Source organism: Lygodium microphyllum, chromosome 18 (assembly GCF_053477565.2).
Source record: "Lygodium microphyllum isolate KBCC chromosome 18, Lygodium_microphyllum_v1.1.10, whole genome shotgun sequence".
Lineage (NCBI taxonomy): Eukaryota > Viridiplantae > Streptophyta > Polypodiopsida > Schizaeales > Lygodiaceae > Lygodium > Lygodium microphyllum.
In genome coordinates, this window is record NC_141152.1 from 16,794,290 (window position 1) to 16,821,161 (window position 26,872).

Below are 26,872 nucleotides of genomic sequence, written 5' to 3' on the forward strand. Positions count from 1 at the left end.
GTGATGCTAGGAAATTGACATTAATTAATGCCAGTTTCAAGGCTAGTGAGTGCTCAAGATTACTAGGATGATAAATTGACGTAGCCAATTTAATTATTGGCTAGCCAAATTATTTTTTTGAGCCTTAAATAATTACTAAATTAATTCTTAAAATTAATATTTTGAGAATTAATTTAGTAATGCAAGAAAGGGTTGAAATTGGATTTGGAAGGCCGCCTCTTGGCAAAAATTGCATATGCAAGTGGGAAAAAGGTTGTGGGAGGTTGAGAGAGGATCATTCTAGCCTTGTGCAAGTTGAGAGAGAGAGAGAGAGAGAGAGAGAGAGAGGACAAGATATTTCAAGCTAGCATGAGACCCTTTAGGAGTTGACGATCTATCCTAAAGTGACCATAAGAGTGGATGACAAGTTGGAAAGGCTTCTTGGCAGTTGGTGATAGCATTTTGTATTGGAGATAGCCCATTCTTAGATCCTAGGCAGCATGTGACAACAACAAATGCTCTTGGGAGCAAGGCAATGACCGATTTGGAGAGATTCTCGTGTTGAAATTGATCCACTCCACACTTTAGCATAAAGCCTCCTAGTTTATCACACTGTGGGAGTGTGAGAACCTTGGTGGTCACATTGTCCTTTGTGGCCATACCATATGTGGCTAGCAGTGAAAGGAAGCGCCAGAATCCTAGGTCCTGAGAAAAGCATCTCCCCTCTTCCTCATAGTCGCTGAACTGTTTTTTATCCTCTCCCATCTTCCATGAAGAGTATAGACAGTTTCTAACTAAAACTTGGCGAGAGAGTCTATGCAGTGGAAATGTCCAATAGATCTATAGCATGGCTGCATCTGGTGGTGTGCATATATACCAAGCAATAATGCCAGCTATAAACTCTCATCTGTGACAGTTTCCTTGAGTCCACACTGTTCATGCAAAACTTGGCATGGAAGTCCTACTTACATGTTGCCAGCATGACACCCCTATACGTGTTCATATATGTAGGCTGGGACTCTGTGTGACATAAGCAACTGTCCCCATGTCACAATCATAGACTTTGCAGTGCCATGAAACACCATCCTAAGATGTTTCCTCCATATCTCCTAAGGCCGAGGGCAATTCCAAATGCAGTGTCTCTGTGTCTCCTTTGTCTTCCTGTATTCAACACAAGGAACAAAGTCTCTGCCGTAATCAAGCCAAGTACCTAGTGCTAAACTCATTTGTGCTAGTAACCACAGAAAAAATTGAATCATTCTAGGACTAAAGCTGTCCTCCAATCTCCTCCAAATGTCAGCAAGAAAGGCGGTGATATGCAATCCAATATTGAGGTTTCACTAGCATCACTCTGATCCTGCTCATTTGGATCCTTCTCTCCATTCTTGTAGTGTATCCAAAAAAGGGGAACATCTCTAGTTGTCTCTGCAAATGAAGGTTCTAGTTCTCATCACTAGAATTTATGGAAAATGAGGATAGTGGACATATGCCTCTTTTTTAAATGTAACTTGACAATGTGGTTGTGTGTTAAGCTTCAACACTTAATATGATTCAGTAATTTAATCATGTGCAATGTCATCAGCATATCTATAGTGGTGCTGGGAATGCATGATTGTTTCTTCTTGCAAGCCAGGCATCTCTGCATGCCATTAACACCTCTGTTGTCTCTTACAGGTTGGCTCTCTTCCAGTTTATGGGGTAGCAATCCCTACAGTGGATGGCATTAGAAAGGTGCTTGAGATGATTGGAGCAGGGAAACATGGGCCCCAGAGGCATGTTCTTTGGCACAATCTTAGAGAAGAACCTGTAAGATGCCTACTGTTTGTAAATTTTTCCACCAAGGCTAACTTTCTGCTGTCTGTTTTCTGTGTTTGCATACCAATGAGTATTTGTGCACGTCATCATTGTGCATATAACGTCATTATTGGGCTTCTTGGCTGGAGGTCCCTTTTTGTGCTGTGCAGATAAGACAAGTTCTTTTGAAAACTTTAATTACAAAGGTCTTCTTTTTCTGCAGAATTCTCGTGTACAAAATGAAACATATCTGCACTTGTGAAAGATCATGTAGGCCCAAATCCATCTTTAGAATGATGATAATATGTTTAGATGGGCCAAGAGATAACCATTTCCCCGTTGATTATATTTCACAGGTTGTATATATCAATGGTCGTCCCTATGTTCTTCGTGAAGTGGAACACCCTTTTACTAACCTTGAATACACTGTGAGTGTTCATCATAAGCTGGTGAATCTGGGGGTTTGTAGCATGAGTGAAACTGGTGATAGACATATTAGTAGTAGGTAGTACACAGTGAATGTGGGTTATAAGATGGTGAATCGGGGGATTTTAGCATGAGCAAAACCGGTTATAGATAAAGGAATTGAATGTAAGTCTGCTGTTGTCATGCATGTAGGGGATCAATCGAGCAAGAGTGGAAGAGATGGAAGCTCGACTAAAAGACGATGTTTTGCAAGAAGCTGCTCGGTATTATCAGTGCATCATTTTAATTTGAGCACCCAATTTAGTTAAAGACTAATTGGTCCCTCTTGGACTTCCTTAGCTTTACAAATAAGGTGCTTGTGAACGATGAGTTGCCAGATGGACAGATGGTGGATCAGTGGGAACCTGTATCAATGGACTCTGTACAGACTCCACTTGAGGTTTGAACCTTCTTTACAAGTTATGCTTTTGTTATAGACGGATCCATCTTTAAGAGGAGTTCTAAGTCAGTTTGGCAGGTTTATGAAAGTTTGCAAGCTGAAGGATATGTTGTTGATTATGAGCGGATACCCATTACAGATGAGAAGTCTCCAAAGGAGCGAGATTTCGATTTATTAGTAAGTACGTCACATGTTTTGTAAAAATCAAGCTTGTAAAGAACAAGTTCGGATGGGCATGCATTGGAGCATTGCCCTTTAAGTTTTTTTTGGGAGGTAAAATATGCTTGTAGATACATGTTGCAGTGTTGTATGCCACGAGAGCCCAGAATATCATGGAGTTACATGCCCCCTCTACCCCTGATTTTGGTAAAAGCTGAGTTCAAAAAACTCACTATTACATCTGACATCTGATCTAATTGTGGAGAAAGATGTTTTGTTGATTTGCATACATTGTTTATGACATTGAAGGTTGTGAAATTCATATAGCATAACTTGCCTTGACTGGCTTCTACTATTGCAGCCCAACAGGCTCTTGAAAATGTAGAGAAGTGCAACTGCCTCTCAGTATTGTGAACTCGTACGGCAATATTTTAATTTTTGGGCGTAACTGATCCGAGCATTGTAACACATGATGGTGCTACTCAGTGCCATGTTTGTGTGTGCTGTAGGAGTTATAATTAAAAAAAAGAGTAAAAGGACGCGGTAATGCATGATGTTGCTACTCTATGGCATGTTTGTGTATGTCATAGGAGTTGTGCTTTTAAGTAAAAGTGGGGACACAGTGTGAGATTAGACACTAGAAAATCATTTTATATTGCTGGAGCAAGTGAGCCAGAGGATCCAAGGTCTTTTTTCTTGTGTATGTGCATGCATATAAGCATCTATATATGTCCACAGTCCCTTGCTTCTGTATTTGTCAGATGCTAGAGCTTGATTTTGAACCTTTTTTTTTTCTCTATTTAAAATCAACTCCAGATTTGCAAGTAGTTTAGGATGAAGGTGAGCTGGCCAAAGGAGTCAAACAGGATGTTTTTTCCAGAGGAGCTACAGGCAACCATAGAGCTGCACTGAAGGAGCTCACCTCATGCTACTGCAAGCTACTAAATTGATGCCACCATCGTCTAGGAGGCTGTGGGACTGCAGCTTTTTAGCACGTAGTGGATGTGATTGCCTTGAATGGCACGTTGAAGATTGGGAAGGATGATCAGATTGTCTTCAATGCAATGAGAGGGACACTTGGTTTAGCGATGCTATCGCACAACTAGCCAGCCTCATTCTCTCTGCAATCTGCTGCTTCTCTTGACCCATCTAAGCTCCAAGCTAGGTGGTCACGATCCTTAGCATGGGTGTCTTTTGCTCAGGCCATAGAACCTTCAAGAGAATCATATCACAGTGGGCCATTGAGGACCCACATGGGAATCGGGGAGGGACCATATTCTGTTATCTCTCTATCTTGGGCTGATCTAACTAATCCCACTTCATCTAATGCAATATCTTTGAACATCTCATCACTAGTATCAAAGAAAGTAGATTGGTTGTTTCTTGTGCGTGCATTAAAGTCTCCTGCTAGTAGAACATCCCCAATTCTCATGTATCTCATTATGTCCTCATATAGTGGCGTATATGGGGATGCCTCTTTAGGGGCAAACTTAGAGTATGCAGGGGGAAAATAGCATATGGCAATATACATGTCTCGAGTTCTGCTTGTACGTAACCTGATCCACATGTATCTTGCCTCTACATCTCTATGTACCACTTAGATTGTATCTCGGAGCTCTTCTCTAAATAGAATTGCCAGACCTCCTGATCCCCTCGTCCCTCCAGGCCGCCTAGGCTGAGGGCGATATACACTTTCCCATCTATATCCATATACATCAGGTAGACGGCTGTCTTTACATTGGTGTGTCTTAGTATACATAGCAATATCTATCCCTTTGAAAGTATCCTCAAAATAACTTGCATCTGTCCTAAGGGAGCCATTGCAATTCCACAGTGTGAACTTTAGGGTCTCATAGGCCGCGCACCGTCATGCCGTCCTTTTCTCTGTGATGATAACTCTTCCATCTCTGTATACAGCCCATTTACTTGCTTTCCGTGGCTCTAGAACACGTGGAATATTTTCCCTCCTGTGGGCTAACTGGGCTGGGGTGAGGTCTTCATCTAGGTAGATCTTTTCTCCTTTGAGAGCGGTCCTCTTGGAGAGGAACGCTCTCTTCTTTTCCGAGTCTCCAAACTTCAAGATGAGGACTTTTGTTTTTGTGTCAGCTTTCCCAACTCGCCAAGCCCCAATGATAGGTACATCTGTAGCCCCAATTTTGGTGGCAAGAGCTATAGCATCTTCAATTGGGGAGCTTTTCTCATCTAGTCTAACTACTCTTACGTGGAATGCGCGTGCCCGTCTTTTTGCCTCTTCTTTCACGGTGGCATTCATAACTTCCACTTTGTTGCCATGCATTCCTTTGTTCTTTTTTGCCACATCTATCCGTTCTGCATTTTTTTTTGGGTGCCTTCCACCACACTTGCATAGGTGTGCATATCCTTTTTAAAAACATCAATTTCTTTTTGTAGTTCCGGTGTGATTTGTGGTTCCTTTTGTGCGTCCAGTTTCTTTTTGCATTTCTCTAGTTCTTCTTGTAGATTAGAGATCATTGAGTCTTTCTCTGCCATGTGTGCATCCAATGTTTGTTGCATCTCCTTTTTTAGTTCTTCCATCATCTCAGCTCGAACCCACTCTTGTATATCCTTTTCCATTTCTTTCCTCATGGTACGCATTTTAGCACGGAGTATAGTCAACATCTCCTCATATAGTGTTTCATTAATTTTCCGCGATGTCTTCCCATATCTACTCGACCCTGGAGAGACATTCCAATCTCAGGTTTTATGCCCATAGGTTTTGTATCTCGTGTTCTTTGGCAGTGTATGAAACATTGTCTCCATGGTTGGTTTTGTGATTCCTTCATTGTCAGTTTCTTCCATCATGATTATAGTATGTGCTATAGCATAAAACTGTTTACAGTCTGACTAGAGTAGTAAACCAGTAACATAAACTATCACTATAGCATGAACTGTCAGTATATCATAAACTGTCAATGTGATTGCATCATAAGAAATGGTTGTAGCATGAACTGTCAATGTAGCATAGAACTGTCAATCTCACATAAATTGTCACTGTAGCATGAAATGTTAATGTGCGTCAGTTTGAAATCACGCAGGTCTCCAGTCTGCACAGCATGCAAGGTTCACATCAGTCCGAGTATATCTGCAATCTCAGTACATTCACACAGGTCTGCATTCATGTCAGTCTGAGAGAGTCTACAGGTTTCTTATACAGTCACAATCACGACCCAAAACTGTCCCATCAGTCCTTGCGTATCTCTGCAGATACTGTTCACAAGGCCCACCGCTGTTTACTGCAGGTACATCCCGTCACTGTTCATTTAGTACTCATTCGTCGCTGCTGCCATAGTACATTCGACAGTACTGCCACAGTCCTCATGCGTCAGTGTTGCCACAGTCCATTCGTCACGGTGCATTCGTTAAACTATATTCGTCAAAGTACATTGCTTTGTCAGATACGTGTGCTGGTGTCACGTCTGTCTTGTCTGCATCCGGCTCGTCACGCCTGTTGCATCAGCATCCGTCCGTCGTCCCCGTCACACCAGCATCACGCCTGTCATGATTCCGCCACACTCGTCTTGTCAGCGTCACGCGCGTCACGCCGCTAGCGTCACGCCAGTTCTCCGTCATGCCAGCTCCCCGTCATGCAAGCTCCCCGTCACGTCACAAAGAGAGAGAGAGAGAGAGAGATATGTGAGCCATTGTTGCCCTGGACTTCTACGACTCTGAATGCTCTCACTCAGTCTATTCGCTTCATGCTATGGAAGAAGGATTCATTGCATGCAGGTATTTCCTGGATATCCTGGTCGCATGCGTGCACCCCCAAACGCATGGGTGGCGGAGCTATTTTAGATGTCCAAACTCACATGCAGGCACTTCGTTGGTCCCTTTTCCGCGCCATGTGCTCGGATGATCATCATCCGTGGGTCGCTATCGCCCGTTATTTCCTCGAGGGCCATGGGCTTCGGCATGGCAATACCCAACTCCGGAGTTCTTGGTGGCACATTCTGAATGCTGATTCGTGGTTTTCCAGTTCTTCTTCATCGCTGCTTACTCATTTGGTGTCTTCCTGGAAACACATCCTTCAAAAGGCTCAGTGGCACCCACCGGAGGATTGCTTGGCCACTAACTCTTTTCAATTGGAATTACTGGCAGTCTCGCGTTTACTTTCGTGGGAAGGTAAACATGAGCTTAGACCACAATTCAACCGAATGGCACGTTTGGGCTTGTTTTCAGTTGCGGATGCCACCCTTGCCAGTCGCAATGTGCTTATATCGTTTCGTACTGCTAGACGGCTTTTTAGGATCCCTCGTGGATATAGGCCTTTATGGGAACAGCTTTTGACGGTGATCCAGAGCAGACAACCCTTTCCTGCTCTTGCTTCGGATCATCCCTGGCAGGATTGGGACCTACAAGGCCGGCTGCATTTGAGTAAAGCTTCTGCTAACCAAGTGTATCATCTTCTGATTAAAGATAATCAATGGCTAGTTACTAAAGCGAATGCTTTATGGGGATTGCGCAAATCCCGGTCATGGTGGAGGGCAACTGTGATGGAGGGCTGGGTCAACAAGACACCCTTTAAATACAAAGTCTTTCTTTGGAGAGTGATGATTGGGGGTCTTCCGCTTGCTTCGGCTCTTTCCAAGCGACGAATCTTCAATGGCACCTGTTTCTTTTGCACCACTACTATGGAATCCTCCCGCCACCGATTTATTTCTTGCCCCGTCGCTAAGAAAGTCTGGGTATTTTTGTCGGCCGTTTGGCGAGGGGTGGTTGGTATCACACTGCGCCCCTTTGATTGGGTTTTGGGCCAGCCCAAATACCCTACTCCCGCACAGCCACATATGAAGCTCATGTATCACTTTCTTCGATACTGGGGCTGTTGGCATAACTGGACCATTCGGAATGCTTTTCTGTTTGACTCCGCCCACAATGTTCAGCGGCATATTGTAAGGCTTAAGGGCCTCTTGTATTGGCAGTTAGATCTTCTCCATCGTTCTGATTTGCTCTCTACGGAGGACTTCCGTCCTTGGCATATGGCAATTTCCTCCGCATCCTTGCCATGAAATTGTATCTTGTAGTACTTAGCACCTCTTCACATGATGGCTTGGATTGTCGTCATGTTCTTGTAATCAAGTAATCTTGTATTTTTTTCGTAATTAATACAATTACCTTTTACGAAAAAAGAGAGAGAGAGAGAGAGAGAGAGAGAGAGAGAGAGAGAGAGAGAGAGAGAGAGAGAGAGAGAGAGAGCCAAAGATGAGAAAAGAATACTGCACCGACTGAAGAAGAATGATGATACAATGACAATGGACTGATCAATCCTTGCACACAGCCCAAAGAATCAATGAGAGCACCATATCAAGCTGATGATGACGATAGCACCGAAGATGAAGGAAGACGACAGAGTCAGAGTGTGCACCCTGAATGCGCAACAGAATATTGCCCAGAAGGGAGAGAAGTTGGTGTCAAGGAATGTCAGGTCTGTCTCAATTCCGATTTTTCTTAACATAAGCGCCAAATGCAGACAGAGAAGAGCAACAGCCAGCGATTGATCGATTGGCTTGGACAGAATACAAGGAAACTCAGGATTTTCACCTTCATGTTTTTGTGTGTGGCTTAGCTTGCTACCTTCACACACACATAGAGAGAGAGAGAGAGAGAGAGAGAGAGAGAGAGAGAGAGAGAGAGAGAGAGAGAGAGAGAGATTACGAAAAAGAGAGAGAGAGAGAGAGAGGGAAAGAGAGATTTTTTGTAGCACTCAAAGGTTGAGCTTTGATATGGGGAATATGCAGGCGTCAAATGGTATTGATGTGGCTTTTCATGACCAATTTATTGGGCATGGGGATGAGAAAGAATTGGTGGAGTCGGATGGTGACTCTTTGGCTGAGGATTCTTGGTAGTTGATAGAAGGGGATGAAATGGGAAAATGCCGTAAGATGACGGTTGATGAATCGGTTTTGTGTGCTTTGAATTCGCCTTAGCAAGATGTTCGTGTTTTTTGCACAGAGATTGATGTGTCTTTTCAGTTTATGCTTGCCACTGCCAACAATGTTACGTCAGATTATGTTCATGCCAATGAGGGTAAAGCGAACTCTTTACCGGAAGGGGATCATGTGGATGCTGTCATGGGAGTTGACCTGGTTTTACAGTAGATTGCTGCCTTTCATGAGAGAATAGCGATCCTTTATTTTACGGGAAGGACTCCTTTGATTTCTAGGATTCGTGCTTGGCTGCAATCTATGCTTGTGAGTGTTAATATGCATCATGATGATGTTTTAGGGCGTATTCCTTTGTTCATGGACAGTCGGTTGGTACATATGGTCCCATGGAGGCCTATGGCTGAGTTCAGGAGGTGCTAGGTAGGCATGCCCAATTTGGGTGGAGGTGGTTAATTTTCTTGCACATCTTTGGCGATTTCTTCCTTTGGTTTTGAGAACCTTTGGTAAGGTGTTGGTGGAGTCCTGTTTGGTCTCCCGCAATAGGAATAGGGCTTGTATACTTTGGGACACAAGGAAAGCTTGGCCAACCAAAATTCATTTTGAGGTTCGTGGGCTGCAGGCGTTGGTTTTGAGCTTAAATGGGGCACATTCGTTGGCCACTGCTTTCAAGGTGGCCAATTGGGCCATTTTATTTTTGAATGTGATAGAAGCCTTGAGGTATTGTAGTGTTCTTTCGACCCTGATATGGATATGCAAGAGTATGATCCCCAGTCGATGATTGAGTAGCAAGATGTTGCTCCTGTGCCTCTTGCTCTGCATGGACATGATGATGGAAATAAGGATGTTTCCCAAGTTAGTATTGAGTGTGTATCACATTCAGTTGGTCGGAATCTATCCCCTCAGGATGATTCTTGCGTCACTGTGGTTAGACGCAATGTTAGAGAGAAATCTCGTTTGACTCCTCACCCATCTCCTCACCCTATTTCTCTGACTTTTCAACGTAGAGGTAGGGGTTTTTATATGAAACCTCAATCTTTGCTTGTACATGGAGGAGGTGTGGATGATAAAAGTGCTTCTAATTCTGCTTTGTGCTTTGACGCATGTGGGAGGCGTGTGCCTTCTCAGGATGTTTTCCGTTCTGAGCAACAGCAGCTCCCTTCTCGTGCTTTGATTGCTAGTTTACAAAGGGCGGATCTTGTAGATGTGATCCATTGTGAGATGGAGAGATTTCAAGCAACTAAAGCTACGAATGTTAAAGGAAAAGGGAAAGTGGTGATTGAGTAGTTTTCTCTCCTGTGGTTTATCATGACACTTGCTTTATGGAATGTTAAAGGCATTTCTTCCGTTAGTAAGCAGTATTGGTTGTGGAAAATTGTGTTAGTTGGTAATTGGGATGTTTTTTGTTTTGTGGAGCACAAACGTCTTTGGGAGGTTCTTCTTATGTATACAAGGATTAGACAATGTTTTTTAGTAGTCATGTTCCACATAAATCTGGAGTTATGTTGGCTATTAGATCTTCCTTGCAACCATCCTTGGTTTCTTAGGATGCTCTTGGCAGATTTTTGAATTTGGAAATCATATATGAGGGTGAGGTTTTGTGGCTACTGGTCATGTATGCTCCTTCTACTAGTTGGGAAGGCCATCAGCTTTGGGATGACTTGCACTGCCTTTTCGTGGCTCGTTAAGGTTTTGTTATGGGCGATTTTAATGCATGTGTATTTGCAGATCGGGCAACTTCACTGCACTCGGTCGTGGATTGTCTTGAGCGGTAGGCTTGGGATGCATTGGCAGCTGTGTCTTTGAAACAAGACATGTGGTCTTGGATGCACCCTTCAGAATTTGGAGATACTTATTGTTCTCTTTAGCATCCAAACACTTGGGCCAGACTTGATAGTATCTACATTTGTAAGAGCGATTCTTTTCTTCCTGCAATTATTGATATGTGGGTGGAGCGACAGCATGTCTTGTTAGATCACTATCCCTTGGTTTTGGATTCGACTCATAGGCCGGTTCATGCCTTTAAGGCTCTACTTGATTGTTTACCTTAGCGTTTCAATCAAACTTTCTGCTGCAAAATCAGTTTTTGGAATGTATCTAGCAATTGATTGCTTTCTTTAGCTTGAGGGTCCTATCTAGAGGTATGGGAGCATGGGGTGTTTTTAGGGATAATGCACGTGGGTTGTCTTGACAGTATGGTATTCAGCATGCTTATTCTTTTCGGGCTGAATTGCAGCATTCACAAACTTTGTTGGCTCACTCGTTGTCTTTGTATCAGTAAAGGGATACTACTAATGACTTGGTTACATGCATTGAATGGTTGAAATGTAGGGTTCAATCTTTTTAGGCGGAGGAATACGCTAAATACAAATTGTTGGCCTGAGCAAAAGCTTTGCATGATAATAACTTTCAATCTCATCAGTTCTTTGCTCTTTTACGCTAGAAATATGCTCGGGAAAATATTGTGTGTTTGTTGGATGAGCAAGGTGTTATGGTTATTGAACCTGCCTCCATCATTCAAATGTGCATTGACTATTATAAATCTTTGTTGGGTCCACAGGAGATTCTTTTTGATGCTGTGCACTCTACTCATCGATACATTTGTGAATTGGTTAGTAACCAGGTTAAGCCAGAATGGGTTGATTTGATGGAGGTTGACATTTTAGAGGATGAAGTGGAAGACTTGCTGTTCCATTTGCCTCAAAGGAAAATCCCTAGCTAGGATGGGCTTTCTAATGAGCTATTTTCAGCCCATGTTGAGCAGCTTAAGGACCCATAAACTCGCGTGTATCAGCAAGTGTGGAATTCTGGCATGATGCCTTTAGACTTGAAGATTGCTATGATTTGGTTGTTGCCTAAGGTTCCCTCTTCGACCTCTTTGAAACAATGGAGATCCATTTCTATTATGGGTTCTTTGTATAAAATCTTCTCTTAAATCATTGCCAATAGATTGTAGAAAGTCTTTTTGCACTTGGTTCATCCATGTTAATATGCATAACATTTTGAATATTCAATTGGGGATTGATTATGCTAAAGCCTCAGGTGAGCATGTTGTTACTTCAGCTTGATGTTGAAAAGGTATTTGATGATGTTAGCTGGTCTTTCTTGTGGTAGCTAATGTCCACCATGGGATTTGGTTCTTGCATTGCATGATTTCTCTTGTTGATACCGTTAGTCAGGGTGCTGTGGCTTGTATTAAACTTAATGGAGGGATCATAGATGGAATTGCCTTGTCTCGGTCTCTTTGGCAAGGCTGCCCTCTCAGCCCTTTGCTATTTGCTTTGGTTACTCACTCGATGTTCTCATTGTTGGATAAGTTGGCCGATCAAGGTGAGATTGTTTGCTTGTCTCTTGCCAGTGGTGCCTTGCTTTTGGGTCAATCTTTGGTTGATGATTCCTTTATGTTCCTTAAGGTTGATTGCACTAATGTTAATCATGCAATGGTTGCGTGGAATCTTTTTGCTTTGGCATTGGGACTTCATATTAATGCTCAGAAATCTACACTGCTTTCTTGTATAGAGAATGATTTGTAAGCTTTGGGTTGGCACAGAGTTGTGATTTCTAAGGGAGATATAGCCCGGCACTTGGGTTAGCCTATTGGTGTGGATGTAGCTCCCCGTGCCTTGCTTGATTGGATGTCATCCTGTATTCATGATCAGTTCATGTACTGGAAATCTCAAGGCTGGCCTCTAAGCAGCCTCGTCTTTATTCTTTTTGGCATATTTGTCAACACTTTCGGGTGCCTTGAAGATATCATGACATTTGGTCATCCATACAAGACCGGGTTCTGAGGTTCTCACCTTTGCTTGCGTTACTACCATCGTCACCCTGGTGAGATTGGATGTTTGTTCTTCCTGATGATTTCGAGAAAGGTCACCTAATCAGATATATCATTAGATGGTGGAGGCCAAGAGATGGGTCACTGGAAATGCTAGTAAATCATGGCATATTCGGAATAGCAAAAAGACGTGGCAGGAAAGATTCATCCAACTCTGGAAGTCTAAGGTTCCTTACCAGGGTAAAGTGTTCATGTGGAGGTTGCTTATTGGGGGTCTTCCAATTGGGATGTGTTGCGCGCTCGCAAGATCTCTGTTGGTTGTTGTGTATTTTGCATTACATGTGATGAGACATTGCTTCATCTCTTTGTCTCTTGCCCTATAGCTCCAGAGATTTGGAGTTTTGTTTCGTGTGTGTGGTCCTTGGCGACTCAACACCGGATTTCAGCTCGTTCATGGATTATGGGAAAGATGACCTCTATGTCTACTTTGCATTACAATTATTCTTGCCTCTTTCATTTCCTTTGATGGACAGCACTGTGGCATGTTTGGCGTATTTGGAATGCCTTTATTTTTGACTGAGACTCAGGCATCCATGGTCATGTGGCACGTGTTCATGATTTAGTGTTATGGTAGATCATCTCTATGGTGTCAGCTGATTTGGTTCTTTCTGATAGTGCTGCTCCCTGGCTGGATATTGTTTGCTCCACACGAGCTGTCCTTTCTGCGTGATATTTCTGTGTTAGAATCTTGGTAGACTTTCATTTGTGTCGGTTTTTTGTTAGCTGACCTGATGGTTTGATGTAAATATTACTACTTAATTCAATTATCTTCACGAGAGAGAGAGAGAGAGAGAGAGAGAGAGAGAGAGAGAGAGAGAGAGAGAGAGATGGGTCATGGGGTTTGTATAGGTTATGGCATCGTAGGGACAGTAAAAAGAAACGGCGGGAAAGATTTATCCAGCTTTGGAAGTCTAAAGTCCCGTATCAGGGAAAAGTGTTCATGTGGCGGCTGCTCATTGGGGGTCTTCGAACGGGAGAAGTGTCGTGCCCGTAAGATCTCTGCTGGGCGTTGCGTTTCTGCACTACGTGTGATGAGACATTGCTTCACCTCTTTGTCTCCTACCCTGTTGCGCGACAGATCTGTAATTTCATTTCTCGTGTGTGGTCCTTGGTGACTTAGCACGGTCTATCAGTTGGTTCGTGGATTATGGGAGATATGTCCTCTATGCCCTTTGAGTTCAGACTGTTCATGCCTATTTCATTTCCTTAGATGGATAGCCATGTGGCATATATGGCGTACTCGCAATGCCTTTATTTTTGATTAAGCATCAGGCATCCATGGGCATGTGGCCCGTGTGCGTGGTTTAGTGCTATGGAAAATCTCTTCTATGATGTCAACTGACCTAGTTCTTCTGGATATTGCTGCTCCCTGGCTGGCTATTCTTCACTCTACTCCAGTTGTCCTTTCGGTCTGATTTATAAGTGCTACTCATGTAATAGGTTGTTCTGATAGCCTGTTGGCTTCATTATAGTTGTTTCCTTCCTGTTTCATTGGCCTGAAGGCCTGATGTAAATATCTCCAAAGAGAGAGAGAGAGAGAGAGAGAGAGAGAGAGAGAGAGAGAGTTTATGATGGTTATTTCTATGCTGACCTGATGGTCTGATGTCAATATTTACTACTTAATTCAATTATCTTCACAAAAGAGAGAGAGAGAGAGAGAGAGAGAGAGAGAGAGAGAGAGAGAGAGATTAACATCTTTTGAGACCAAAATTGGCCTACGGGACAAAACCATGTATAATGCTAACCATCACTAGCACATAAAGATGGTCGGTGATATACTGTTAAAGAAGCTCAGGTTGTCTACAGGATAAAATAGTGTCCATATAGGGATACAATGTGAGGGTTAGGTAGTACATGTCTGGCTATGTGATTGAATATGTCATATATCTAGTTCCACCCAGTTAGGGTCAGTGGGTAGAGTATGTCATACATCCTAGATGAAATAGTATGAAGGTAGCATTTGGACTGGGCCCTTAACTCTGTCAACTGCTGCTCATGTTGCTGGCAGATCTCCCTCATCTCTCCTTGATATAGCATGTGTGTTTGGGACCCCTGTATCTGCAGGTGGCATGCTGCTTTATTGCTACTGAGGTGTCAGCTGACCTCAGTTCTTGCGACCTGATCTAGACCCCTTCCCTGTGTTTTTCCTGCCCATCAGTTGGTCTCCCTGCCCTGGTGCAGGCTTGGGCTGAAGCAGTGGCACACGCGCGCGCGCGCGCACACACACACACACACACACATGCACGCTCGTGCTTGCCCGCGCGCGCACATACACACACACACACAGAGCAGGCCTTTGCCACTCTGCCCTGCTGCCCTGCTGCTGCGGGCAGGGCTGAGGCTGAGAGAGACGCTGAATGCTGACCTGCTCAACCTTGGCAACGTGTACAACACAGCAGACAGCTGTTGTGATCCTGGAGACCTGCTGTGACCCTATAGACCTGCTATAAAGATCAGTGTCCTGTTGGAGGCAGGTGCTGCTGAAGTATGACCTGTGCTGGTGCTGAGCTTCAGACTTGCCATGACCCTGTTGTGAGCCTGAACTGACAATCCTGCTGAGGGGATGCAATTCGATTGCATCAAATGAACGTGCTGAGAGAGAGACCGTCAACTGACTGTTGAGTGAGACAAACAAGAAAGATTAGAGATCTGCAAACGTGCTGACCTGCAGTGAAACTTCTACAGTGCGCAACAGGCTGGCCCTGATGCTGTGTTTCTTGACTGAATGGAGGCTACCCTTGCTCATGATTGTTCAGCTGATGATGAAGAGGAAATGGTTCCTTGCTTGAAAGAAATGGTACCCTGTTTGGATAATCAGTCGGTCGCAAATGTCCTTAACATGACTTGGAAGAAGCTATGGTATTCACAAAGGCAGCTTCTACTCCGGTCCATACTCCCGTCCGCTATAGTGCCCAAGCGGCCACTGTCCTTGAGGAGTCCCCAAGAGTTGGATTGGGAGCACTTGCCTGAATTTGCAAACACTCTATTGGGTGATTATGTTCACCAGAATCTTTCTAGTGCACGTGACAAGGTTGAGGAGGATGTCGTGGATAGTGTGGATACTAAGGTTGTGCTGCGCTCCTTTTTCTGCTTTTATGAAAAGGGTGTCATATTGTTTTTTACAAGAAGAATTCCGAATGGCGAAGTTGCCTTCTTTTTTGATTGTTGTTTGGTTCATGTCGTGCCTTGGAGGCACATGGTAGATTTTCAATGTTTGCTTCAATGTGAATCTCGCATTTGGGTTGAGATTGAAGGTTGCCCAACGGTATATTGACCTTTGTTGAAGGATGCCATGGCTGCCATTGGCACAGTTTTGGTGCCACCAACCTTGGGTGCTCCTAATCAGAACATATTATGTATGTTGTGGGACACCCGCTGCAAGAGGCCTAATTGACTGCGCATAAATTTCTTTGGTATTTGTCCATTGCTTTTTCGGCTCAAATGTGGCACCTTTGTAGGTCACTGCTTTTCTTGTGGATAGTTGGGTCACTTTATGACTGAGTGTCTAGAAAAAGTGGAGAGAAATGCTGAGCTTGTGGGGGGGGTTCTCCTTCTGATAATGTTCCTTAGGATATTTCTCCCTCTACTCCAAGTAGAGCAGGAGGTGCTATTGTATCCATTGAACGTCCCAAGGACCCACCGGCATGCCTTGCCTTTGATTGTAGAGGTAAGGTCATTATCTTGTGGGATGGTAGATACCCTTGTTTAGTCCGGATGCATGGATTTGGCCCTTCCTCCTTGAAGTCTACTCGTCCGGGGTAGAATGCTTTTGTAGTTTTGGTAGATTTCTTGGATAGCAGAATTCTTGAGGCATTGGTGGATAAAGTTTAAACAAGGCGTGAGTGGCCTTGACCTTGATTTTGATTTTAGTCATGTGGATTGCCACTTGGAATGTTCGCGGGATTTGCTCCTGTAGTAAGTAGCATGATTTGTTGTGCATTTTGCATGAGAAATTTTGGGATGCATTGTGTTGTTGAGCACAAAAGTCTTGATGATGCAGGTCGCATTTTGGATTGTCATGGTTTTCACCTTTTTTATGCTGGTAGCAAAGCAACACACTACTTGGGTGTTCTTATGGTGGTGCACAAGAAACTTCAGCTTGTACTTATTTTGAATGATGTTCATGGCTGCTTTATAGTGGTGGGAATTGTTTCTAAAGGAGAGGTTTTGTGGCTGGTTGGACTTTATGCGCACAATGCCTCGTTGTGTTGCAAGCCTTGTGGTAGTAGCTTCATGACTTTTTGTCTCTGGGTAGACCAGGCTTGCTTATGGGTGATTTTAGCATGTGCATTGACACTTCCTAGTCTACTTCAAAGCATTCTTCAATGGAAATGCCAGAAACCTGAGCTTGGAATGCCTTTGCAATGGATGTTATGAAGCACGATCTTTGGCCATGGTTTTCTCCATTGGCTCTAGGGTTTACATTCACATGTCACAATATTTGGCCACATGGCCTTGCTTGGGTTGTATCTATGCCATGCATGAGGATTTTTTTTAACCATAAATTTTGTAAGTACAAGTGTTGCAGAGATATGCCTTATCCGATCCCTTTCCTTTGCAAGGTGATATGTTTAGGGAGCCTATGAATCCTTTTCTAGGGTCTTTTGGATAGGTTGCCCTTACACTTTAAGTGATTCTTTCTAAGTCATGTTGTCTTCAAATGACATATGAGGCAGCTTTTGGTAAGTTTTTGTGTGATTTTCCATTGGAGGGATTGGTCACATTTGATAGACTGCTTCTTAATGTGTAGACACTGGCAAGACAATATGGGATTTACCATGCTTCCCTTACAAGGTAGTGCTTGTATGCTGTGGAGGACATCCTAGGCTTGGTTCGTCTACTGTTGCTTGATTCTCCATATGATATTTCTTGGTTTTGTTATTGACAAAGCTGGCTGGACTTATAGAATGTTTTCAACTAGATTAGTAGGCTAAGCTTTAGGATTTGATTGATGGCTTTTGGGATAGTTCCTTCCAAACTCATAAATTCTTGCGATCTTTCCATGCTTCCCTCTTGTGGGAAAATATGGTGAGATTGTAGAATGTAGAGGGTCACATGGTTACAAACTAACAATCTATTATATGTATGTGCTAGGATTACTTTGTGAATCTCTTGGGCTCCTAGCAGGCATGCTCTCCTAAGGTTGCTCGTGTTTGTGCAGTTTTTTGTACCCTTGGTCAAAGATTAGGTTCCATGGGGTATGCAAGATACCTCAGAGATTGATATTTGAGAGGGTGAAGTTATGGATGTTTTGTTGCATCTGTCTCACGATAAAAGCCTTGGTTGGGATGGTATCACCAATGAATTCTTCAAAATTCATACATCCCTTGTGGCTAAGCCATTCATGTGTCAGTAGGTATGGGATTTGAGTAGCAGCCGAGAACTTTTCTCAAAGGAAATTGACAGCGAGGTAACAATGACCTAGAATCTATGGAGCTAGATTCCTGATTTATGTTGTTTTAGAGGAACGGAATGGGACTATGCCTTACGGGTAGAGAGGTCGAGCTTCGCATCCCTCTCGTTTTCCATTCTCCTTGAACCAAGTGCAGTATAAATCCGCTTCGACCCTGATGTTCTGCACAAAGTGGTTCGTCTGGGGCTCGATGCTAGCTACCTCCTAGGAACTTGACCATTAGGAAAATCCTGATTCAGGTCGGTCCTAAGTGGGAACGGCCAGATGCTTCCGCTTCGTGGGTGGCAGAATCGGGAAGGCCTTGATCGCAAACCCCGTGACATTCCTTGTGAGTGGCGGGCGATGCTTTCTAGACTCTCTTCTCGATGGGCTACTAAGACGTGTCCTACTAGGGACAGGGGGACACGTTACAGTTGGTTCATCATGGAAATAAGGGGTCATTAAGTTGATTCCTAAAGTTCCCTCCCGTTCGAAACTTGTGCAACTACTTGGTCTTTGCCTCATGATAAAAGCCGTGGCTGAGATGGTATCACGAATGAATTCTTCGAAACTCATGCATCCCTTCTGGCTAAGCCACTCATGTGTCAGCAGGTGTGGGATTTAGGCAGCATGCATTCATCATGGAAAGAAGGGGTCATGAAGTCGATTCCTAAAGTCCCCTCCCCCTCGAAACTTGCTCAACTACCTGGTCTAGTGCATCCTCATCAGTATGGCTTCATTAAGGGCAGGAAACATTATGAACAATATCTTAAATGCCGTAATGGCCATTGATTATGTGCAACCTACACAACAATAGGTGGTCTTGGTGCAATTGGACCCAGAAAAGGCCTTGATTTCCTAGTATGGTCTTTTCTTGTGGACCTCATGCAAGCCATGGGCTTTGGGTCTCATATGTCCATGTTGATCTATACTATAGTGTGGGGGATACATCCCGCATTATGCTAAATTGTGGAGTTATTGAGCCCTTTTGCCTTGCACATTCGGTTCGCTAGGGCTGCCCTTTGAGCCCTCTTCTTTTTGCACTTGCTACTCACCCCATTCTTTCTATGTTGTTGCATCTTGTTGATATGGGACAACTAGGTGGTTTATCTCTTCCTTTGCCCCCAAGCATTTTGTTGGTCAAGCATTGGCTGATGACACCTTCTTGGTTTTGAAAGTGAATGCTTCTAATCTTTGCAAAGCTTTGGATGTTTGGAATCTTTTTTGACATGCATTAGGTCTTCGCATTAATATTGCCAAGTCATCCCTTGTTGCTTCCACAGCCTTTAATTTGTCGGATTTGGGATGGCAAGGTGTGGTTGTTCAGCAAGGGGACATTGTGAGGCACCTCGGCTATCTCCTAGGAGTGGATGTGCAGCCCAAATACTTGCTGAAATGGATCTTACAAAAACTAAAAGCCAAAATTTTCTGCTTGCCCTTTCATGTGCATCATAAAGTGACAGACCATTATGCTCCCCATACTCACTCACTTTTTGCCATTGCTTACTTGGTTTGATGTTGGTTTGAAGGATCTCACCCACCACTTCCGTTTTGTGCTATCAAATAAAGACTCTTTGCATGTTGGCATATCATGGATATCTTGGAATCATGTCTGCATACTAAAATCCATGGGGGGGTGGGGCTGGTTTGGATGTGGAGACCCATATGATAGCCCTTCGTTGGTTGCTTTTGCAAGCGATGTGTGCTGGTCAGCAACCTGGACAGTTATTGCCTGTTTTTCTTGAAGATTGCGGTCTTTGGTAGATAATATGAAGATTTTGGGTTCGTGGTAGCATGTCCTTAATGCTGAGGTTCAGTTCTCTACATTTGCTTCAGTTCTTCTCAATCACTTGGTATGTTCATGAAAGTGGTGCTTTGCAAGGTCCAATGGCACCCAGTCAAGGACAAGTTCGCAGTGGCCAATTCTTTCCAAATGGAAATTCTAGTTGTAACTTGTGCGATCTTGTGGGAGGACAAATTAGAGGACTGACCCAAGTTTAATCATATGGCTCGTTTGAGAGTGGTTTTGGTGGCTGATGCCACTCTCTTGCCTTGCGACACACTCATGTCTTTTTGCATAGTTCAATGGGACTTGCGAGTCCTTGTGGCTTCCATGACCGGCTTGGAGGCCTATCATGCTACTTGCTTGCTACTTAGGCCACTTATCCAACCACTTGTCTTGTTCTTGGGGCGCCCGCCTTGTAGCCCTATAGGGCACATGCTGTCAGAGATCATAGCCTGTCCTGTCTTGGAGGGCAGTACCAGCAGCAGCAGTCAGACCAGCAGCAGTCGGACTGCCACGTGGCAGTCCGACTGCCTGCAGCTGATTTATTCCTGGCTGCGCCCTATTTCTGGCGCCCCAGTTCGTGGCTGTTTTCGACTATTTATAGTCGACGTTTCCAGCAGTCTGTCCATTCTTCTCTGTCGCAGATTACAGACCGGTGCCGTGCAGATTTCTGTCTCTGTTCACAGATTTCAGACAGCAGACAGTGCAGACTGCAGCAGACTTCGAGGTGGACAGCAGGTCGCATCGTCGAGGTGGAGACACGCAGTCCAGCGCACTGCGCCCGTGTATATCTTTGTATTCAGCATTCTTTATACAGCAGATCTTCATTGTACAGTCTCTTTCTCTCCCTTTTCTCTCTGCGTTCTCTCTCTCTCAGTCCTACGCTTCCGCACCGCTGCACTCTGACATGGTATCAGAGCAGTGTTTGAGGGCTGACTGAGCGCAGAATCAACCTGAAGAGGAGTTTCCATCGCGACACAAATTTGCGTTTTTTGCGTTTAAGGGCAGACAGGAGGGCTGCGCCTTGGAACAAGGCTGAAACGAGTGTGGGCGCACAGGAAAGGAGTACAGGTGGTGGATTTGCTGCTGTTTGACGCGGAGGAAGTTTGAGTTTTCAACCTAAAAGTGCAGGTTTTGCTTTTTCATCGCCTTCGGCGGGTGAAGAAGCTTCGGGACGCGGAAGAGCCTTAGCAGGCTGAGTTTACCCCAGTCAGAGGGGGCTGCTTTTGCGTTTGAGAAGGCATTGCAGGTGAAGATGTCTACAGAGATGGACTTGGAGTTCCAGGCGATTATGGACCGGAAGGTGCCTGTCCTACCGGCTCTTCCTACAGATCAGAAGCTCGACGGCGACAACTACCGCATTTGGCGCGTTATGATGTTGGCCATCCTTGAGTCCTATGATTTGGCGGAGTTGGTCCAGGAAGATATTGACCGGCCTTCGGTAAGAGATGAGTCCAAACTCTCTTCCGATGCTCGTGCGGAGTTGGCCAGGGCCCAGTCTCATTGGGACAAACTGAATGCCAGGATTCGATCCTTTCTCTTTCTATCATGCACTACAGCCGTGATCGCTCACATCGAGCACTTGACGGTGGCTCGTGAGATATGGCTGGAGCTTGATCAAATATATAATCGGATGACCCTGATGAAGAGGGTTTCTTTGGAGGTACAGATGCGGACCTTGTCCGTCAATAAGTCTTCTTCGCTAAGGGAACACATTAACAAGCTAAGGCAGCTACAGATGCAGGTTCAAAATGCGGGGAAGCCGATTTTCTCCGAAGACATGGCGATCACACTCTTGTCCCAGTTGCCGCCACGATTCGGTACATTCTACTCTGCCCTTATTGCTTCGGGGCGAGAGTCTACTCTTCGGTGGGAAGAGTTGGTTCCTATGGTCTTGGACCAAGAGGAACAGTTAAAAGGACAGAATGCTTCCAAGACGGAGGCGTTGACAGGTCAAGCCTCTCAGAAGAAGGGGAAGGACCAAAAGAAGAAGAAGGGGGATAACAAGTCCAAGAAGGACAAGGACAAAGACTCCACATGCCATATTTGTGGAAAGACTAGCCATTGGAAGAAGGATTGCCCTGACAAAGACTCGAAGGACACCAAGAAGAAGGAAACCAAGGATTCTGGAGCGGTGGCTGCACCCTCATCAGCTGCATTTCTACATCTAGTTGTCATTGAGGACGCTTCACCGAATGCTTCTGATGCTGCGATGATGGCTCCCCAAGCTCGAGAGTGGATTGTTGATAGTGGTGCCTCACGGCACATGACTCCTTCATCAGATGGTGTTGCCCAGCTGCGACCTTCGCGTGGGCAGGTTCTCATTGGAGACAGCTCTTCAGTTTCTATTGCAGGTCGGGGTAAGATGCAGCTTATTCCGGATGGACGAGGTGGCACCCATACCTCAGAGGTTTTGCATGTACCAGGTTTAGGGTACCATCTCCTTTCAGTTCATAAGATTTGCTCCCTTGGTCTTTTGGTGGAGTTTGACAATTCTACTGTGCGAGTCCTTGATCGTGGATCGAGGAAAGTTCTATCATCTGGATATGAGGAGAACGGCATTTACAAACTGAAGTCCTCCACTGCCCTCTCTACTCTTCTTCTTACCTCACAGTCACAGTCTGAATTATGGCATGCTCGGTTTGGTCACCTGAACTATGACTATCTTCGGAGGGCGTCACGTGGACAGCTTGCTCGAGGGTTGCCGGATATAGTGGTGAGCTAGCAGCCATGTGTCTCCTGCATACGGGGGAAGCAGCATAGAGATGCCATTCCCCACACCGCTTCGCGGCGGTCTACTTCACCGATGGAGTTAGTATCTACGGATCTATATGGCCCTATGAGGAACGAGTCCCTGCGTGGGAGCTCGTACTTCATGCTGATCGTGGATGATTATAGCAGGATGACATGGGCCTATTTTTTGGCACTAAAGTCAGAAGCTTTCTCGCACTTCAAGGATTGGCTTCTCTTTGAGGAGAACCGATCAGGCCGGAAGTTGAAGACCTTGCGATCCGACAAGGGAGGTGAATTTGTGTCTAATGAATTTGCTCGGTTTTGTGCAGATAGAGGAATTCACCAGGAGTTTGCCAATACCAATACTCCTCAAGAAAATGGTATTCTAGAACGGAAGAACCGCAGTGTGATCGAGATGGCGCGCACCATGATGGAGCATCGACAGATCCCTCAGGTTCTGTGGGCCGAGGCTGTGGCTACTGCAGTCCACATTCTTCATCGATCCCCTACTTCGGCCGTGGAAGGGATGACTCCATTTGAGGCTTATTTTGGGACGAAGCCAGATGTTTCTTACTTTCGGGTCTTTGGGTGTGATGTCTATGTTCACATTCCCAAGGCTCACCATGACAAATTTGAAGCGGCTTCCCGAAAACAGGTATTTGTTGGCTACAGCTCCCAGTCCCAAGGCTACCGACTGTATGATCCCGTCAAGCGGGATGTATATACTAGCCGTGATGTGCGGTTTGTGGAGGTTCCGGCTTCTTCAACGGGTGAGGAGCACCCCGTTCTTGGAGATCCAGGGGAGAGTTTGGCTCCTTCTACAGTTCCACTGGAGCGTGTGCCGTTTGATTATGATTCTGTTTCTGACACAGAGTCTACTGTTCCACCGGATCCTTCTGCGGAGTTACCACCGGTGGACATTCGTTAGTCTTCTACTGATGGAGAACGACGAGGGGAGGTTCGGCCTCCTCCTCGCTAGGCCCGTGACACACTCCGTGATTCAGGGATCGAGGGGGTTCTTGAGGAGTGGGGACCGCAGGATGGTCCGTGGCGGTCATGGAGGCACCAGGTACATTCTTCGGAGCTTGTTTGCTCCAATTATTGTTTGATGTCCCGTGTTATGCAGGATCGAGAGCCCACCTCCGTGAAGGAGGCTTTACAGTCCGCCCCATGGAAGAAAGCTATGGAAGCTGAGTTGGAGGCTATTGAGAGGAATGGCACTTGGTCACTTGTGCCACGCCCCCCGAAGAAGAAGGTGATTGGAGTCAAGTGGGTCTTCAAGACCAAATATCTCAGTGATGGTCCTTTGGATAAGCACAAGGCTCGCCTTGTTGCTAAGGGTTTTGCCCAGCGCCCAGGGATTGACTGTCATGACACCTTTGCCCCCACCGCTCGTATGGCAACCATTAGAGCTGTTCTTGCTTTGGCTGGCCATAGGAGATGGCCTGTTTATCAGTTGGATGTGAAGTCGGCCTTCCTGAATGGTGATTTGAAGGAGGAGATCTACGTTGAGCAGCCTCCTGGCTTTGGTTCTTCAGATGGGAAAGTCTACAGGTTGAAGAAGGCCCTGTATGGTCTCAAGCAGGCCCCGCGAGCTTGGAACGAGAAGATTGATTCGTTCCTCCAGACTCAGTTGGGATATCGGCGGTCCAAGGCCGATCTGCAGCTGTATGTTCACACTTCCGAGGATGGTTGTGTGCTGTTTGTATTATATGTTGATGATTTGATTGTCACAGGTGATGATGCACAGCAGGTCTAGGAGACAAAGTCAGCTTTACATCGGACGTTCGAGATGACGGATTTGGGGCTACTCCATTTCTTTTTAGGCCATGAGATTTATCAGTCTCAGAGGGGGATCTTTCTCTCCCAACAGAGATATGTACAGGAGCTCTTGGTGACTTTTGAGATGGAAGATTGTCGGGCCCTCTCTACTCCTATGGATCCGAACTGGAAGGCCACTTCCCATTCAGCTTCTCCTTTGGCGGATGCGTCCCGCTATCGACAGTTGATAGGGTCCTTGATTTGGCTTCTCAACATGAGGGTTGATCTATGTTTTGCTGTTGGGCTCTTGGCAGGGTTCATGAGTGAACCTAAGACGGTGCATTGGCAGGCTGCTCAGAGGATACTTCGGTATCTGAGGGGGACGTCTGATTTGGGGATTCATTACCCTGCAGGGACAGATGGGTCAGATCTTGTACTTGCAGGTTGGAGCGACTCGGATTGGGCCGGTGACATGGACCACAGGCGGTCTACAACAGGTTACTGCTTTACTTCGGGTGCAGGTGTTATTTCATGGAGTAGCAAGAAGCAGCCCACGGTAGCCCTTTCGTCTACTGAGGCGGAGTATCGGGCCGCGTCTTCCACCACATGCGAGGTTGTGTGGCTTCGGAGATTGTTGGAGGAGCTTGGGTGCCCCCAGACTCGTCCTACATCGCTGCGATGTGACAATGAAAGTTGCATTGCCTTGGCAAGGAATCCTGTTTTTCATGGCTGGACGAAGCACATTGAGATTCAGTACCACTTCATCCGAGAAAAGCTTCTGGATGAGACCATCACTGTGGAGTATTGCAAGACGGAGGACAATCTTGCGGATTTGTTTACGAAGGCGCTTCCTCAGGCTCTACTTCGGCAACATTCCAGATCCCTCAGGCTTCTGCCCTGTCCAGGCTCTGAGAGGGGGTGTCAGAGATCATGGCCTGTCCTGTCTTGGAGGGCAGTACCAGCAGCAGCAGTCGGACCAGCAGCAGTCGGACTGTGCAGTCGGACTGCCACGTGGCAGTCCGACTGCCTGCAGCTGATTTATTCCTGGCTGCGCCCTATTTCTAGCGCCCCAGTTCGTGGCTGTTTTCGACTATTTATAGTCGACGTTTCTAGCAGTCTGTCCATTCTTCTCTGTCGCAGATTACAGACCGGTGCCGTGCAGATTTCTGTCTCTGTTCACAGATTTCAGACAGCAGACAGTGCGGACTGCAGCAGACTTCGAGGTGGACAGCAGGTCGCATCGTCGAGGTGGAGACACGCAGTCCAGCGCATTGCGCCTGTGTATATCTTTGTATTCAGCATTCTTTATACAGCAGATCTTCATTGTACACTGTCTCTCTCTCTCCCTTTTCTCTCTGCGTTCTCTCTCTCTCAGTCCTATGCTTCCGCACCGCTGCACTCTGACACATGCAGCCTAGTTTGCAATTTGCCCTGTGCACAGTGTTGGGAATAAAGGCTCACCGTGCCTTATACAATGTTCGGGTGTGAACGCACCCTTACACTCTTGTACTTTATATATTATCTAAACCTAAAAAGTGGTACTCTCGTCTTTGTACCAAACACCCATTGTGTCGTGCTTACACACACACACACACACACACTCTACTGTTCTCTACTCTTAGCACACTATTTGACACTCATGTTTAGCTCACTCAGTCTCAATCGAACCGGTTGCAACAAATTGGTATTAGAGCTAGCAACTTGTGTGAGGTAACTGTTGTGAGGTGACAGAGGTGACCGTCATGGCGTGTGACAGTGAGGATGAGTCGAGTAGAATATAGGCTCGTGTGGGCGCTAGGTTGTAGGCCACGACAGGCAAGCGGACAGACAAGTCATAGAGGGATAGACGGACTGTATGGGCACGTTGGCAGGCATCAGATAGTCGGGGTGACAGGCTGTAGGCAAGGCGGCAGATTCGACCGGCAAATGATAGGTCGCAGGCTCAACGGCAGGTAGGATGACAGTCTAGGCGATAGTTCGCATGCCGGGAGGCAGATTCGACGGGTCCTGGTCAACACTAGGACAAGACGTTCTCTTCTTTTTCATTTTTCGTTAATTTTTGCCATTTCTTTTGTCTCCCCTATGCCGGGATTCACATGCACAAGCACAACATGCAATTTAGCCCAAGAAAATTGGAGTCTTTTCTCCGATTTGGGGATTTCAGCGCAAGACAAGACAATTTGACTTAGAAATTGCACATTTGGTGCACATTTGCTCGAGAAATTTTGGGGCTTCTCACATTTTAGTGCAATTTCTTCAATTTCGCTGAAATTTGTGCACTCTGAACCCAAGAAAATTGGGGCTTTTGCAAAATCCCTTCAATTTGTGCAACAAATGTTTGATATATGCACTTGGGTATGTGTATTGATGCAATTTGGACGGATTACGCTATAAATATTCAGGGTTTTTGATCAAAATTGTCAAAATTGTGTCCAGGAATGCCTTTGGAGCAGAAATTGCGGTGAAATTTTGGGGATTTCACATGTAACTGGTGGCTGGGTCTCTAAGTGTGTCAGTAATTGCTCGAATAGTGCAGCGATAGACACCTTTTAATTCTGAAAATCTATTTGCAGATCTGAAATTTCTGCAATCTCGGGATTTTCATTGCTGGTTGGTACTTTAGTGTACTGTGGTTACTTATGTCATATTTGGGCTTGCCTTTGGTGGC

General features: G+C 45.3%; 1 protein-coding gene across 11 annotated transcripts in view; it reads left to right on the forward strand.

The window, feature by feature from the left end:
• Positions 1-26,872, forward strand: part of LOC148020630 (metal ion-binding protein) — a 186,877-nt gene that overhangs the window by 39,718 nt on the left and 120,287 nt on the right. For 9 of the 11 annotated variants that reach the window (XR_015694573.1, XR_015694571.1, XR_015694572.1 and 6 more), the window contains 5 exons: positions 1,654-1,785; positions 2,130-2,201; positions 2,392-2,462; positions 2,539-2,638; positions 2,717-2,815. Coding sequence is in view for 8 of the 11 variants with exons in the window: in XM_087698428.1 (XP_087554554.1) it covers positions 1,654-1,785; positions 2,130-2,201; positions 2,392-2,462; positions 2,539-2,638; positions 2,717-2,815 (474 nt within the window). In the remaining 3 variants the exon portion in view is untranslated. Of the gene's footprint in view, positions 1-1,653; positions 1,786-1,996; positions 2,044-2,129; positions 2,202-2,391; positions 2,463-2,538; positions 2,639-2,716; positions 2,816-26,872 lie in introns of those variants that run through there. The other 2 variants (XM_087698435.1, XM_087698432.1) reach the window with 2 other exon arrangements.